General features: G+C 39.6%; 1 protein-coding gene and 1 long non-coding RNA gene across 2 annotated transcripts; one reads left to right on the top strand and one right to left on the bottom strand.

Annotated features, from left to right (window-relative positions):
• Positions 1-1,452: 1,452 nt before the first annotated feature.
• Positions 1,453-8,369, bottom strand: LOC109199145 (uncharacterized). Its single transcript, XR_002059621.2, has 5 exons — positions 8,326-8,369; positions 8,048-8,239; positions 7,388-7,486; positions 3,382-3,474; positions 1,453-1,636 (listed from the first exon to the last, which is right to left on the bottom strand). It is a non-coding gene; the product is annotated as an uncharacterized LOC109199145 (long non-coding RNA).
• Positions 8,370-13,623: 5,254 nt separating this feature from the next.
• LOC106097069 (cell surface A33 antigen-like) lies at positions 13,624-16,754 on the top strand. The gene is made up of 3 exons (XM_013266596.2): positions 13,624-13,940; positions 14,841-15,197; positions 15,314-16,754. The coding sequence occupies exons 1-3, from the start codon at positions 13,871-13,873 to the stop codon at positions 15,469-15,471; spliced, it is 585 nt and encodes a 194-aa protein (XP_013122050.1). The 5' UTR covers positions 13,624-13,870; the 3' UTR covers positions 15,472-16,754.
• Positions 16,755-17,973: the final 1,219 nt, after the last annotated feature.

Genomic DNA, 17,973 nt, shown 5'->3' on the forward strand with positions numbered 1-17,973 from the left:
CAACTGGCCAAGAATTCATGATGAGAATTCAGTGGCCGGAATATGTCTGGAAAATGTGGTTAGCTGTCCATTTGAAGAGATTTTCCTTTACATTCCCAAGTTGTGCAAAGTCATCATCTCTCAACTTGTGCACATAGTCACCTAATTTTGCCACTTAAATCGATGTAATAGCAGAGGGTTGATTCATATGTTGTCATATGTTCTTTTACAAACTCTAAGTCCTCACACACTCCCCTTAAATACACATTAAGGGTTTTTGAATTAGTACCAGTGAATATAGAGATCCTCCAGTATCCACTAGGGTGTGCTCCAGCATGCACAACACAACTGCTATCCCTGACTTTGTGACATTTTAGTGTAAACATGTAAACATTCAATTTGGGATGGGGCTTGTGGCAGACATCATTTATTTTTAATAACAGCTCATTTCAATGAACTATTGTATTTTAGAGCACAATGAGTGCTCAGTGGGTTTAGACAGAAAAAAAAACATAATTTTGACCTTTATATTTAAATATTTTTAGTTATTTGAATCAGTACTTTTTCTTTCTTTTTATATTGTACATGCTTCCTGGTCAATATTATAGTAAATGACTGCAAACAGTTTAACTTTTATGCTGATAGTGCTCAGTTATATGTATCCATGAAGCCTTCTTAGTGTGAGTGCTAACCACCAGGCCATGCTGCTCTCTCCACTAGATGTCCCCATTTAAACTAAATTAATATTTTTACTTAACATAATATAATAGAAATTCTAAAAGAACAAATGTGAGGATACAGGATGAATGCAAGATCTTCTAGTGGTGTTGCTGGTGTTTTTAGTCTGTGGTTCAATGCTTACTGTTTGTTTTCTCCACCAAAGTCAAGCATGTATCGGTTAGCTACAACCAAACAATTTCCCATCACACACAATCATTAAAACTGACACAACAACACGAAAAATACAAATGAGAGCAAAGTTTTATTAACCAGATAGCTGCTGTGGGAACAAGAACAGGATCCAATAGAAATAAATAATGACATATGAATAAAATATACAGTAAGTAACAGTAAATTTACTGAATACATATAAACAACAGTCCACTTTTAAAAATTCGGAGGAGCTTGAATAAAAGGCGTGTGGATTTTAAGTTTAAGGTTTTTTGAAGATGTTTCAGCTTCATCAAAAAAATTGAGCATCCCAGGTATTTATTACCCTACTGGAGTCGGGGGGGCTTTTCCCTTAGGAGGTGGTCATTGACCCACTATTAAACTTGTGTGTCATCACATGATTAATATAAATTTTAATTCTGGATGACTGAGGACCTACAGTGACAGATTGCCTTCCCGGGATTCCTGAAACTTTCAACCTTGTGGTTTTAGAACTGAAAAATCCTCGTGAATGAGAGGTGAAACATCATAAAAAAAACACCTAAAAAAAAAAAATTAAAAATTAAATAAAGCAGTTGCAGTCTGTTTTCAAGCTCCTTAGACAACCATGATATGCATAACTGAGAATTTACACAGACTTTTAAAAATTCCATTAAAAAAGAAGATTGTTTTTTGAGGTGATGGGGAGACCAGTAGGGAATGTCAGTGGTTGGACTGGTGGACTACTTCAGTGAAGCTTCGACAACGTCTGGCTCTGTTTTAAAGTCTGAACACAAACACACACAGCTCAAACAACAGGAAACATGAATGCAAGCTTTGTAGTTCAATCAAGACCTCCAATCCTCATTGGTATGTCTGTGATACACACAGTGCCAATTCACACTTCATGGGAACCAGCTCAGCTACAAATCACTAAGCTTTCATACTTTTCACTGTTTAACTATTTCTTGAGACGTCCACTAAATTCACAAATGTTAAACCTTGAACCCACAGAGCCGAAAGAAAAACCTCACCATCTACATTAAATTACACCAAAACATTTGTTCCTTTCTGCTTTTCTTTCTCTCTCTTCTCTCCACCCTGACATACAGGCAGGCCAAGCAGCATCATTTGAGGTTTGAATGGAGCTTCGTTAACCTCTTAACATCTATCTAGGGTTAAAACTCAGTTTTATTTCATGCACCTGCTTTCTTTCAAATAGTCCCTTATTTTATAAGGAGGGATTTGTCACTACACACAGTTCTCTGGACCAGCAGTAGGGGTACACTAGCTAGCAGTAAGAGTGATTTTCCAATTCAAAATTTGTAGAGTCTTAGATTAAGACTACATATGAAGATTATTATTTTAACTGTCATATATGCCAAAGACGATGGTTTGGAGTGAGGTGAAAGTTGACCAAAATACAGACACACAGAGATGAGGTGGGTATTAACAAAAAGCGAAAATATGGCAATAGGGCACTGAGATAAACAAAGAAAAACCTGATCTGGAAAAGCTAAACAAGAAACCTGAAACTACATCGGGAGTAATGGCAGGGGAAACACAGACGACCCAGTGAGAATCAAAGGGAAACACACAATATATATACACACAGAGGGTGAGGAAAATGGAAACAGGAGGGGAACACAGGTTAGACAAATCGGACATAGCGAGATGGAAAAGAGAGCAAAACTGAAAACACTAACGTAGGGCACGGGGATGTCAAAGTAAAACAGGAAATACATGAACATAGAAACCTGGAACGCTAGACGTAACACATGGAATGCAAGGAAGGTACAGTGACAAAACCAAAGGACTAGAAAATCACTAAAGTACTAAGGAATAACTAAGGAAACTAGCAATGCAAACACTAAATCACAGAACCTAAAATAATCAAAAGAGTCCAAGTAGTAGTAGTCTAACTTAATTTGTGCTGAACAAAAACATTTTGTCTTTAAATTCTGAGACTTCAAATGGGTGTAATATTGACTTGGTTGCATTTTTAACAAAGATAAAATTTGTGTTTTTTGAGCTCTGAAATGTTTATCTGTTTATCTTCTGCATGTATCAATGTATTAGAAATTGGTACTGATTGGAAAATATTACATTTAGAAATCGCCGATGTACTTTAAGGGCCTTTAACTATTATGAAAGTAATAGTTATTTGCTGAATGAGTAGTGGAGTATCTCCATGACATCAGCAAGAATGAAATTAAAACGACTCCTAAAATCATATTATATAGGACATAAACTACACAGTTTCTATGTAATAAGAAAAAATAAAATCATACAGAGTTGTGCCCTTAAGTATCATCTCAAAACTGGGTCTTGTTGTCTGGTATCTGTCGCTTTGAGTCAATCATTAACTACATTCTGCTGCCCATGTACCTCTAAATAAACTGATGTCTTTCTAAAAGACAGCAGAGAAGTTTGATAAGGACTCGGGACATAGTTAGCTCAGCTTAGCATCATAAAACAGGTTGTGCGGCTAGCTTGGCTTTGTTCAAAGTTTAAAGTAAAGGGCAACTTTACCTCTTTTCTTTACCTCTTGTCCTGTAGTCTGATGATATCCACAAGTGATGTCTTCTATGCTCACTGTTGAGTAGACTGAAGCTGGATCACTCTCTGCTTAATAAAACACATAGAGATTACAGGGGTCTGTGCACAACATATAGTTAATCTGATACTGTGTTGAAGCCCATTTTCCTCTCAAAACAGTCCTGACCTGTCCAGTGATGGACTCCACTAGGCCCCTGAAAGTGTGCTGGTTTATCTGGCACCAAGATGTTAACAACAGATCTTTTAAACCCCGTAAGTTGCGAGGTGGGACTCAGCTTTTTTTGACTTACTTTTCAGTTTGTTGACCAACACTTGGGTTTTGTTTTTTCTTTCTTTAACTGTCTCTTTTAGTTTATTTAGTAACAGGAACATTAACAAAGCCCTTTAATTTAACCATTGTGCCTCCCTGTCTCCTTTTTTTCAACCTGGAGACCTTTTGTTGCTTTCCTTCATCCCCTGGACCTTTTAGGGCATAGGTGTCAAACTCTGGTCGGCAGATTTTTTTTTCAATAAATATTAATTTTAGCCCGCGACTATGTTCCAGTTTTGAATTTTGTCCCACTGTGTATTTGAGTTTGACACCCCTATTTTAGGGTAACGTAGCACCAGCCCTTCTTCTTCCATTGGCACGTCTGAGGCTCATATGCCCATTGCACTGCCCTGTACAAAACAAGCTGTGATGCTCTCTATATTTTGACACCTTTACACCAAAGCCAGCATTAAATTGTTTGGCACTTTGAGGTAGAGTAGCCTATGTTTTGGATTGGACAACAGAAGCCACACTTTGGTCCCTACATGCATCAGTGAGCCTTGACCACCCACGACCCTGTCACTGGTTCACTCTTTTTCCTTCCTTAGACCAGATGCGATAGATACAGACCACTGCAGACCTTGAGCACCTGACAATAACTTTAGTTTTGTGAGATCCAGTCATTTAGCAATCACAATGTGGCCTTTGTACAACTCCCTCAAATTTTTAGACTTGGCCACTTTTTTCTGTTCAAACACATCAGTTTTGAGGAGAAAATGTTCACTTACTCCTTAATATATCCCATCTAATAACTGTGTCATAGTTATTATAGCTGTCATAATATTATCCCAGTGTATGGTAGTACATATAAGGGTTTGACTGATTAGTGGACTTGATTTATTCACATTTAATGTTCAAACAAATGAATGACTACTGTAAAATACCTAGAGAAGGCAGATGAGGTTTGCATTTGGCTTATAAATAAAAATACCCAGACCTAAGTGCATGTACCTCTCTGTGGAATTCAAACTATTTACATAAATCTATTATTTGATCACTAAATACCAAAAAAGCCGTTTTTGTTACCTTGTATTTACATATTCTAGCTGTCTGCTATAAAACTTCTGAAGTATTTCAACTCTACATGAACCACACAGTAACCAAAAATTCTGAAGTCCCTCTGACTTCCAAAAGGTCTCTGCACAGAGCCCAAAGCAGACATGTTTCAAAACTAGGCCATACTGTGGTAAAAACTCTTATCAGTTTCAGAGTACAGTAAACTGGAGTCAACAACAGGAAATCGTTGCTGTGGTTACATGCCGATGTTTGAAAATGAGTCTGTATTAAAGAACAGGTTTGAGGGGCTGAGAACGTACAGTAAAGAATGTTTGGTCTGTTCAGATTTTCTCTGTTCATCCAGCTAAAAACATGTGTTTGTACCAAAATCAGACAGCATGTGGGGCTAATTTTGATTTGCTCATCTGCATTTACACATATGTGAACTTGAACGGCATCCAATTCTTAATCCATAGGATTTAATATGATGTTTGGTCACCCTTTAAAGTTATAACAGCTTTACATCCTCTAGGAAGGTTTCTGGCAGGGCTTAGGAGTGCTTTCATGGGAATTTTTACCATTCTTCCAGAAGTGCATTTCTGACATCAGGCACTGATGTCTCCGCTGTTATTCCCACAGGTATAACACTGTGTTGAGGTCAGGACTCAGCACAGGCCAGTCAAGTTCTTCCACACCAACTCACTCATCCATATCTTTATTGACCTTACTTTGTACATTGTATGGAGTCATGTTGGAACAGGAAGGGGCCATACCCAAACTGCTCCTACGATGTTGGGAGCTTGCAATTGTCCAAAATGTCTCAGGATGCTGAAGCATTGGGAGTTTCTTTCACTAGAACTAAAGGGGCGAGCCCAACTCCTAAAAAACAACCCCCCTCATAATCCCCCCTCTATCAAACTTTACACTTGGCACAATGCAGTCAGAGAAGTACCGTTCTCATAGCAACTGTCAAACCCACACTTGTGTGTGAAGTTAACAGACAGATGAGTGTGAGGCTTGGTTTAGCTCACTAGGCTTTGCAGATCACCACATGGTTCATGGCTGAGAGCAGCTGGCTTGGGTTCGAGCCTGACACATGGCCCAAGTGATTTGGATGGGTGACTGAATCCTTTTGGCAATATAGTGCATGCACTGCAATGCACTACATTTTGTGGGAATTAGTTTCTATCATGGTTTCCCAAAATAATTCACTTGATAATCATAATTTTGAGGATTCACTTTCTTTAACCATCAAGACAAAACCTCTCGTTGGAGTAAAAGCTGCTGTACCGCTTAGGTTATTTTTCCTTGCCATTGATGATGATGATGACATTTTTATTGTGCAGAAAGTGATCCAGTTCAACTGTATAACAGTCATTTTTATTTTAACACTAATGGATATTGTTTTATGCAGCATAATGATAAGGTTGTTTAATGGCTTTTATAAACAGTTTCAGATTTCTTTGATTAGTTTTTACCTCTGAGGTGACACTCCATCTCCCCCACCCCCAAAACCAGAAAGAGTCGTGGGTATATCTGTGAAAAAGATCATTGAACGACCGCAAAGATGCCATCATATTTCCATGCAGGCTGACACACTTCTGCATAGAGTGCAAAGCAAAACGTTCTAAAACAAGGACACGCCATGGTGAGAGTTTTTATCAGTTTAAAACTACAGTAAACTGGAGTCAAAAACAGGAAGTAGCTGCTGTGGTTTTACATGCAGAACTTTGAAAATGAGTCATTGTATTAAAGGGCTTTTCCTCCTTACACACATCTCAAGACATCAACAAATTCATCAAGCTAAACGCTTGTGTTGCGCAATCACACAAGTCAACGTCAAGTCTGGAATATACCAAAGTGATGCACTCTCCCTACTGCTGTTCTGAATGGACCTCAACCCTCTGGACCAGCTCATCAATAAGAGCAGATGAAGATGTAGACTTGGGATTGGAGTCAGCCATCTCCTGTTCAGTACATAGATGACATCAAGCTTTATGTGGTGGTTAACAAGGAGCAGAAGACTGCAGTTGTGATAGATGTGGCAACCCCAGCAGACAGCAACATCAGGAAGAAGGAGCACAAGAAAATAGAGAAATGAAAAACGGCAAGTACATCTGTAGGAAAGACTTGAGCAGGCGTGGGAAGTCAAAATTGGTGTCAGTGATTAGACGGCGTAATCCTCAAAATAGAAGTGTGACTCAAACAGATTCAAAGTACAACACCAGAGAAGTCTCTCCAAACTCCCAACTGGTTGCAGCAGATGGCTGCTGCTCCCTGAGCCTGGTTCTGCTGGAGAAAGGGTTTTTCCCTTCACACTGCCACCAAGAGATTGCTCAAAGAAGTTTGTTTAATTGTTGAGGTTTTCTCTGTATTATTGTGCAAAATTTACATTACAGTTTAAAGGGACTTGAGATGGTTGTTGTTGTGGTTTGGTGCTATAGAAGTAAAACTGAACCAACTGAACTCCCAACAACCCTGAAGTGGATAAGTGGAAGCAATATAGAAGAGTGTAGTCCTAGGAACAGAAGACTGAGTAGAATCACAATTTTACTAAGGAGTTAGTTAAATTAGGTGAGCAACAGTTCCTGCATTAATTAACTGCAAGACAAAGGTTCACAGCTCTGGCTCTAGAACTGAACCATGACAAAAAAGAAAGAAGACCAGCTGTACCTCTTATCTGCAAATTTTTGCTCTTATCTTTGATGATGATTTGTCCATAACTGACATCTTCAGATCTCGTTCCCGAGTAGATTGCAGCTGGGTCAGTCTCTGCATATCAAAAGGCAAACAGAGGACATCAGTGCAGGTAATATATCTGACCAAAGCTCCAATAGATTTCTATCCAGAATTCTTATTCTCTCGTAATATGTCCGGCTCAACTCATTTTTAAGTACTTGCTTTCCAAACAGCTACAGATTACACTGTATAGTTCTAAAATTCCTCACAATATTTCCCTAAATTGTCCCAAAATACCTAACCCCACTAAGTGCATGTCTTTGGACTGTGGGAGGAAGCTGGACCACCCAGGGAGAACCTGCAACTCCACACAGAAAGACCTCAGCCTAATGGTGGAATTAAACTCAAGACCTTCTTGATGTGAGGCAACAGTGCTAACCACCGTGCTTGGATAATTGAAAAATCTAATTGCCCAAAGGTGTGAATCCGTGAGTGAATGTGAGCGCGAATGATTGTATTTACACAAAATGTAAATACAAAAGTATATAATGACTGGTAGAAATGTTTAGATTATTCTGCAAAATAAATACATACATGTCTCCAAAAATTGTCTCCAAAATACATACATGCAAAATCCAGATGTCTGAGTCTCACCTTCAGGTTTCCAACGGACACATCGTTTCACCAGCAGAACCAGAAACACCAGCAAAACCACAAAACAGACTAATCCAGCAAGTACCACTACAGCAAGAACAGGAGAGGAGCCATAAGCAGATGAGGATGTTGGGATCGATCCTGACGTAGGTGGAGGTGTGGATGTAGGTGGAGGTGTGGTGGTGGGTTTGTCTAAAATAAAGCAAACACAGTCATTAAGTCGTCGTCACATTGTGAATGTTGAAACCTGCAGAAACACAGACAGGTGAGTGTGTCACCTGTGACAGTGATCCAGCTGGATGGAGACTCTCCATGACCGCTGATGTCACACTTGTAGAGGCCTTCATCAGACCTGGAAACATGCTGGATGGTCATGTGACCTGTAGGCTGCTTCCTGATGAGGGAGCCATCTTTATAGAAAGCAGCTGGGAGGTTGGAGGGAGTGGTCTTTGTTTTACAGAGCAGAGTGACGTCATCTCCCTCCATCACAGGGAGGACAGGACTCTGCAGGATCACTGATCCACCTCAACACAGAGACAAACTACAGCATTTCATCCATTTACACACAGCTTCATCAACACTAACTCCACACACTCAGCCTACCAGTGACTGTCAGGTTAACCATGTTACTGATGGGACCCTCTCTGGACTCACACCAGTAAACCCCACTGTCCAGTGGGATGATGAAGCTGATATTACAGGAAGAGCCCTCTGACTTTCCATCTCCACACTGAGTCCTCTGTTCTTTGCTTGTGTTTCTCCTCAGAGTCCATCCAGCAGAGCTGTCGTCCTCCTCACAGCTCAGAGACACAAAAGCTCCTTTAAAGAACTGAGAGCTGCTGGGACTCACAGTCAGACGAGCTGTGAGGGTTAAGACAAAACAAATTAATAATAATAATTGCCAAAACTGTTACAACTGTGACAGAAGAAGGTTACTGACCTTGGTTTGTTGTGCAGCTCAGCAGTGAGATCAGAACTAACGAGAAATGACACACAGGTTGATTTGAGGTGAACACAAAGAACAACTCCATACAAAAAGTTGAAAACACACGAACTCGCATTGATGCCAGCAACATGCTTCAATAAAGTTTGGCTCTATTGTGAGTTTATACACACTCATAAAACATAATACATAAACACTTTTAATTAACACAGTAAAGTCACCTGTCTGCTGTTCAGCTATGTTCTTATAATGAGTGACTGATTTGAGCTTTTTCTTGAGCTGCTGTTTTGAACTTGAATTCAGCCTGATTTGTTTTTCATGTCTTCTCCTCCATCATCAGTTATCAGGAGAGCAGACAGTCAAAGTACAAGAATGCAAACAAACAGAGATTATACTTACAGAGCAGACACAGCACAGATGTTTCCTTCATCGTCCTTCTCACTCATATGAGCTTTTCTTTTTGTCAGAGATGGATAGTAAAGCCCGCCCTCTTCATCTGATTGAGGGTTTCCCTCTTCTGTACAAAGACACTGGTAGGTAACTACCATTTTTACCTACGTAGGAATGTAATTTATAAAATAATTTCAGAAAACATACATTAAAATACACTGCACCATGTTTTTTAGTAGCAGTTTGAATAGCAGCATTTAGTTACACTGTAGCTCAAGCAGTCCAGTATTAGAATATATAAAAAGTCCTTTCTGCCTAAAGGGCTTAAAACTGTGGGTTCATCAAAACTTCACAAAATTGAAACATGCAAAATTCCAGTGGTAGGATCGGAATATGGTGTAAACAACATGAAAGTATGAATCCATTCTGTCTTAATGCTGGTGATGACGTAATGGTGTGGGGGATATTTTTACTGGGGCAGTTTGAGCCCCTTAGTACCGCCTGAGGATCATTGAAACACTTACAGAATATCTGAGCATTATGACCATGTCCATCCCTTCATGACTACAGTATACCTATCTTCTATTTCCAGTGAGCTAATACGCAGTGTCTTGAAGCTCAAACAATCTGAAATTAGACGACCGGATCAGATCTCGCCGATCGTGGCTCAGGAGTTTGCAGTTCGTCTTGTAATCGGAAGGTTGCCGGTTCGATCCCTGACTCTGACAGTCTCGGTCGTTCTGTCCTTGGGCAAGACACTTCACCTGTTTCCTACTGGTGGTGGTCAGAGGGCCCGGTGGCGCCAGTGTCCAGCAGCCTCGCCACTGTCAGTGTAGCTTGCCATCACCAGTGTGTGAATGGGTGGATGACTGGATGTGTAAAGCGCTTTGGGGTCCTTAGGGACCAAGTAAAGCGCTATACAAATACAGGCCATTTACCATTTAGATCTCATTCTAACAGACCAGGATGTGATGGAACAGGAGAGTCACCTCATGGACAAATCAACAGAAACCATAATGCTGTAAGGTCAGTATGGAACTAATTCTCTGAGGATTGTTTTAGCTTATTGAATCTGTGCCATGAAGAATTAAGACAGACATAAAAGAGCACCCGACCTATCATTAACAAGGTATCCCTAATAAAGTGGCCAGTAAGTGTATGCTCCACTACATGGCATCAGTCACTGCATGATAATTGCCAGCAGGTGGCAGCATCGGAGCATCAGTTTTCACAATGCCTGACATTTTTTTTTATGTGACCTTTGGCCTTTAATGTTACAGGAGAACAAACGGACTGTACGTTTCCTCCTAATACCTGAGCTTTTGTTTACAATGTATTTTTACATATCTAGAAGTATAAAAACTAATTATCATTTTGAAATAAAGGCTTAAGAAAAGTTTGTCACATTGGGACAGTGGAGGGGATTTTTGTGCCTCCTCATCTCCTCTGTTCTCCTGCTTATGACACAGAAATCAGTCTCAGCGCTCCATGATGAAGTATGTCCCAGTTCCTAAAATGTATATGGAGGATGGATGAGAGGGGGAGGCTGTGGGAGGAGCTAATTGAGGATGCACAGGTTAAAGTAGTTGTGGCCACAGCTGGAATGGCTTGCAAAAGTATTCGCCCCCCTTGAACTTTTCCACATTTTGTCACATTACAGCCACAAACATGAATCAATTTTATTGGAATTCCACGTGGAACGAAAATCATACATGATTCCAAACATTTTTTTACAAATAAATAACTGAAAAGTGGGGTGTGCATAATTATTCAGCCCCCTTTGGTCTGAGTGCAGTCAGTTGCCCATAGACATTTCCTGATGAGTGCTAATGACTCAATAGAGTGCACCTGTGTGTAATCTAATGTCAGTACAAATACAGCTGCTCTGTGACGGCCTCAGAGGTTGTCTAAGGCTACGTTCACACTGCAGGTGAAAGCGCATGAAATCCAATTTTTTTGACCCTATGCGACCCATATCCAATCATGGTATGACTGTGTGAACGGCACAAATCCGATATTTTCAAATCCGATCTGGGTCACTTTCGTATGTGGTACTGAATCAGATACATATCCGATGTTTTAGAAAGCGACTGCTGTTTGAACGGTCATGTCGCATTAAATCCATCTTTTACGTCACTGACACAAGACAGACGCCAATTATCAGCTCCGGAGAAGACATCGTGAACGCTTCCTGGCCATCCAGCCTAGATGTTAGTGAAACTGTTGGGAAGACAACGTTGGAGAAACGTGAACATTTTATTTGTACTGTATAATCTGCAGATTCTGACAGAAATCTGAAACTATCCTTTGAAGCATCGCTCCTCTAAAACAGCAATAAGGATCATTATTAGGTTATCTACATTATTATGTAAATAACACAATGACTTAAAGCAAAAATTGGGAAACGTAAAGTCCGAAGTCTTTATATCAAGGGCCATCAGTCAAACAATATTGTTTGCTCTAAACAGAGCATGTTGTGTGTGACGTTTTCTTTCGCGCATGCGGGCCGCGGATTTTATTTGTAGTGTGAACAAGCAGACAAAAAAATCTGATTAGATCAAAAAATCGGAATTGAGCATTAAGACCTGCAGTGTGAACGTAGCCTAAGAGAATATTGGGAGCAACAACACCATGAAGTCCAAAGAACACACCAGACAGGTCAGGGATGAAGTTATTGAGAAATTTAAAGCAGGCTTAGGCTACAAAAAGATTTCCCAAGCCTTGAACATCCCACGGAGCACTGTTCAAGCCATCATTCAGAAATGGAAGGAGTATGGCACAACTGTAAACCTACCAAGACAAGGCCGTCCACCTAAACTCACAGGCCGAACAAGGAGAGCGCTGATCAGAAATGCAGCCAAGAGGCCCATGGTGACTCTGGACGAGCTGCAGAGATCTACAGCTCAGGTGGGGGAATCTGTCCATAGGACAACTATTAGTCGTGCACTGCACAAAGTTGGCCTTTATGGAAGAGTGGCAAGAAGAAAGCCATTGTTAACAGAAAACCATAAGAAGTCCCGTTTGCAGTTTGCCACAAGCCATGTGGGGGACACAGCAAACATGTGGAAGAAGGTGCTCTGGTCAGATGAGACCTAAATGGAACTTTTTGGCCAAAATGCAAAACGCTATGTGTGGCGGAAAACTAACACTGCACATCACTCTGAACACCCCATCCCCACTGTCAAATATGGTGGTGGCAGCATCATGCTCTGGGGGTGCTTCTCTTCAGCAGGGACAGGGAAGCTGGTCAGAGTTGATGGGAAGATGGATGGAGCCAAATACAGGGCAATCTTGGAAGAAAACCTCTTGGAGTCTGCAAAAGACTTGAGACTGGGGCGGGGGTTCACCTTCCAGCAGGACAACGACCCTAAACATAAAGCCAGGGCAACAATGGAATGGTTTAAAACAAAACATATCCATGTGTTAGAATGGCCCAGTCAAAGTCCAGATCTAAATCCAATCGAGAATCTGTGGCAAGATCTGAAAACTGCTGTTCACAAACGCTGTCCATCTAATCTGACTGAGCTGGGCAAGAATTTCAGTCTGTAGATGTGCAAAGCTGGTAGAGACATACCCTAAAAGACTGGCAGCTGTAATTGCAGCAAAAGGTGGTTCTACAAAGTATTGACTCAGGGGGCTGAATAATTACGCACACCCCACTTTTCAGTTATTTATTTTTAAAAAATGTTTGGAATCATGTATGATTTTTGTTCCACTTCTCACGTGTACACCACTTTGTATTGGTCTTTCACCTGGAATTCCAATAAAATTGATTCATGTTTGTGGCTGTAATGTGACAAAACGTGGAAAAGTTCAAGTACTTTTGCAAGCCACTGTAGAAACCATGAAGGTAAGAGGACTCCTTAAACAGCTCATGCTCTTAATTTAAATTGTTTCAGTTCTTTAAGATGATCAAAGTTTCTACCCTTCACTGTTTCTATGTGTGATTGAAGAAAAAAAAATAGATGTGATATCTGTCACACAACTCAAAGTTCTGAATTTAATGAAAAATGTCTCTAAATTAAAAAAAATGCCATGATTCTATTCGATGATAATAATATGAGATTTTTATTTTATTTATTTATTTTTTAAATACGGACACACAGAGGAATAAGTCTGATCTGCGTGATCCTGCAGAGCAACGTAATAACAAACGCGGTGTGTCAGCTGGTCAGATCTTGCCGCGCCTACAGAAAATGTTTTAATAACTTTGTTATGACTGGTGAGTGGTATGTGGAAAGGTTGTTGTTGTGTGAATCTCTTTGTCGTCGGAGTGTGCGTCAGAGTGCGGTCGGGATCGCAGCAATTAAGCTGTAAGGTTAAAGATAAATCGACATCTGTGACTAGTTCAACCTAAAACTTATAAAAACTTGGAATTTAGATGATCGTGTCAGGTTTCGCAGATTAAACTTAATTGTTGCTCTTTGGGAATGCACTATCGGACATTAAGAGCAGTAAGTGTGGAACAGCACAAATAAACGGCGCGGTGAATGTCTGCTGGAGGATCTGCGCCACTCTGGCGCATTTTACCGTTTGTCTCCTTCCTGCTGGTCTCTTCAGGTGAGTTTTACCGGTTTAATTAAAACAAACAGTTTTTCTCTCTGTGATATAGAGGAGGAGAGTATATCGTCCCAACTAGGTTTAAATGTTTAAGTAAAAGAGCATCAATTTGACATCATGAAGCACCTTTAATCCTTCTCACACGCTTACATACCAGCTGTCTTCTTAATTAAGAGTTTTATATTCGTAAAATTACCCCCTCTGCCTTCGGTTTCTGATTGGTCAGATCCAGGAAGTCTAATACCTAGACGGCTAAACTCTTTGTTGCCTTATCAATTTGATGAACGACGTTTACGTCACTGCTCACCCTGCTTGTGGATGTCTTGTTGACATCATTACAGATCTTTAATAACTGAATCGGTGATATCTGTTAGTTTCGCAGGACTGTGTAATACTACAAAATTTGTTATAGATGAAGTATAAGGATCACAGTAGCAGTATCACAAATACATTTAACTTGAAAAGGCAGCTTATGCTTTCATACATTGTGCCATGATTTCCAAGGTGATTGCATCATCAGTCATTTGATTTGCTGAATCTGTGTACATTTTATTGAAAACTACTTTTATTTATTTTTTGTTTGTTTGTTTGTTTTGTTTTTCCACTGTTAATTACACATTTGCAGGTCTAAACACTTGTGAATACAGAAGAGGCAGAAAATATATATTGATGTTTGCCCATAAAACGGGTGAAATAAAATAAAAAATACACAGTTATTACACAGCAGGAATACATTTAAACTAAAGTTTTGGGGCATTATTGTTATGAATAGTTGTTCTCATGTGTCTATTTAATCTAAATTCCTCCTCTTGCAGTTCAGCAGAGCTCAGTGATCTCTCAGTGATGGGATGTTGTACTTGGACCTTTAACCTCTCTGTTCTGTGTTGTTTCCTCTTTCAGAGCAGAAAATCATCACAGCTGACTCTGGACAGAACGTCACTCTGACATGCCGAGCTCCAAACAGTGACATAACCATCACAGCTGTAGAGTGGGCTAGAACTGATCTGAAGAGCGAATATGTTTTTTTTTACCGCAACAAGCGATTTGATCCAGCCAACCAGCATCCATCTTTTAAGAACCGGGTGGATCTGTTGGACAGACAGATGAAGGATGGAGACGTGTCTCTGATTCTGAACAATGTGAGGACTGCTGATAATGGAACATACGAGTGTCGAGTTGCACAGAGAAAAACAAATGAAGAAATACCAACTTTGAACCTCATCAGCAGCATAGACCTGAGTGTTGTTGATCCTCCAGGTGAGTGAGTAGAGTTGTGTGTGTGTGTGATCAGAGGTGAAGCTGCTTCCTGGTTGTTGATGTTTGTTTCTATAAATGTTTATAGCTGACACCTCACACCTGTTTCTCACCTGCAGGAGGGGACACAGAAGATGGATCTGTTAGACTGAAAATTGGTCTGTCAGTTTTTGCTGTGCTTTTAGGTTTTGCTGCTGTTATTGCTGTTTATTTTAAGTGGTCTGAAATTAAAAAAAAATATGTTGAAATTAAAAATTCCTGGGACAACAAACACTAAAATAAAATGTAAAAAAGTTATTTAACTGAAGTGCTAGATAAACCTTAAATGAAAATAAAACCAAACCAAACACAAACTAACTCCTCCATTTAATAGACAAGAACAAACATAGAAAATAAAGACAGTTCCTCCCTTGTATGTTAGTGCTATTTACAAAAGCACAAAATGATTTACAATACAAAACCGAAGTTGTTGTCAGAACACACACGCAGGATTAAACACTACAAGTTTGTTGCTGTTAGCTGCTGCCAGAGGGATATGACTGTTGGAAACAGAGTTTAGAAGTGGCCAATTGACAATGGGGGGTAATAAGCAGCTGTAATGTTAAAACCAACCAACCAAGAAACAGAAACGGCAGACAGACGTTAACTGTAGAGAATTTAACATCCTGAATTTGGCGTTCATTATCTTTTAGAAATCATTCTTCAGTTGAAGTTGTTGAAAAAGTGGAAATATTACAATAAACTAGGCAACTACTAGTCCCAAAAGGTGTTTCTGAAAAAATGAAACTGGCTTAACGTATTCAGTTTCATACCAGCTCATGTCTGTCAATTCTTAAGTGACCAAGCTATATTAGCAAGTGAAACAAAAGGATTTAGGATTTCTTTCCTATTTTTTCTTTTGTCTTTTTGGGGGATGGGGTACCATTTCCTTTACCTGTAATCCTATAATGGAAATTTTACAAATATCCTCATGTTAATATGGCTGGTTTACAAAATATGTATTTCCTGAAAATAATCATACCTGAGAAAGCTTTTCATCTACACACAGATCGATAGAAGTGAGAGTGTCTTAGTGACAGCGCTAAAAATATTGTTTAAATATCCCTGAAAACACCAAGTTTGTCCCTGTCCTGCCTGTCTGCTCCTGGTATCACGACACACCCAAGAAGCCATATTTATGTTATATGTTAGTGATGAATTCACTTCTGATATAATTTTACAACTGAACATTAAGGGGTGATCTTACCTTACAATTACCATATTTAAGATGTAACAGCACAGCAACAGTTAAAGATGATGTTTGTATGTTGCTTAAAGAGGCTTCACTTCAGCTGAAGTATGGAGCAAATAAAGTTAGATTCTTACAGGAACAGGCTGTTTTTAAGTATTGTGGAAACATATCGAGAGATGATTTTCATATTGTTACGTTTGATGTTAATTCTGTTGTAAGAATACATGCCTCCAAGGCAAATGTTTGGGTGTATGGATAAATTAAAAGTTTCTCTTTAATGTGCACAATGAACATCTTGTTCGGAACTTCAAAATAAAGATTGGTTTGTACTTTGTGTTACTTTTTACTCTAAAGAACAAAACGTGAAAGCCACTTTTCTGCCTGTGACTGACTATATGCGACTGCATGTGGAGACTTGATTCAGTATTTGTATTTTATTGAAAATGGTGAAGTCTCAGACTCAACTGTTTTCGTTCTGTGTTAATAAATATAAGATTACTGTGCCAACATTCAGACATTAATATAAAAGAGTTTCATTAATAACTTCAGTTTGACAAACATTTAATTTTAATGCTTAACACAGATAAACCAGAAAAACAATTGGAACCACGTAGTAGTGCAAAAACCCAGGGTTATCACTGAATTTACCTAATGGACACCTACTTCGCCTCTGGTGGTGATCGTCGGGTACGCGGTCGGAGTGAGCACAGGATCGTGCAGCAAAGAGGGAGAGGGAGGAGTCAGAGGGAGAGACGTGAAATATATGCTTCTGCAGTTAGTGACTTTTAGTTCAACAGAAGAAAAAAAATATAATAATAATGAGCTTGAAATGTTCACAGACTAAACTCAGCTTATTTGTTACTCTCTAGAAATGCGCTGCCATTTTTGGCATTGACATCAGTAAGTGTGGAACAGCACAAATAGAATGTCGTCTGTAGAATCTGCGCTACTGGGCCGGATAACACTATTGTTACAGACTCCCTGGCCACTACTCCTGTCCAGCTGCTTGTTAATGCAAATATCTAATCGACCAGTTATATGAGAGTAACTCAGTGCATTTAGGAACGCAGACGTTGAACTTGCCTGCCACCTCCTCTCCCGCCATCCCCGACTGTTTTTAATAATTTTGTAATGAGTGATGAATGTTAGTCGTTTCGGTACAAAGGAAAATTGTTTTCGTTAATTGTTTTTCGTTGGAGTGTGCGTCAGAGTGCGTCAGGCATCGCGGCACTAACCTGTAAGGTTAAAGATAGGCATCTATGGTCAGTGACTTTTAGTTCAACCTAAAAACTTAGAACATAGATGATCTTGTAAGATTTTGTAGATTAAACTTATACGTGTTGCTCTTTGGAAATGCAATGTCGGACATTAAGAGCAGTAAGTGTGGAACAGCACAAATAAACGGCGCGGTGAATGTCTGCTGGAGGATCTGCACCACTTTGGCGCATTTTACTGTTTGTTTTCTTCCTGCTGGTCTCTTCAGATGAGTTTCACCTGTTTAATTAAAACAAACAGCTTTTCACTCTGTGATATAGAGGAGGAGAGTAT

This window comes from Oreochromis niloticus, linkage group LG3 (genome assembly GCF_001858045.2).
Source record: "Oreochromis niloticus isolate F11D_XX linkage group LG3, O_niloticus_UMD_NMBU, whole genome shotgun sequence".
Taxonomy (NCBI): Eukaryota; Metazoa; Chordata; class Actinopteri; order Cichliformes; family Cichlidae; genus Oreochromis; species Oreochromis niloticus.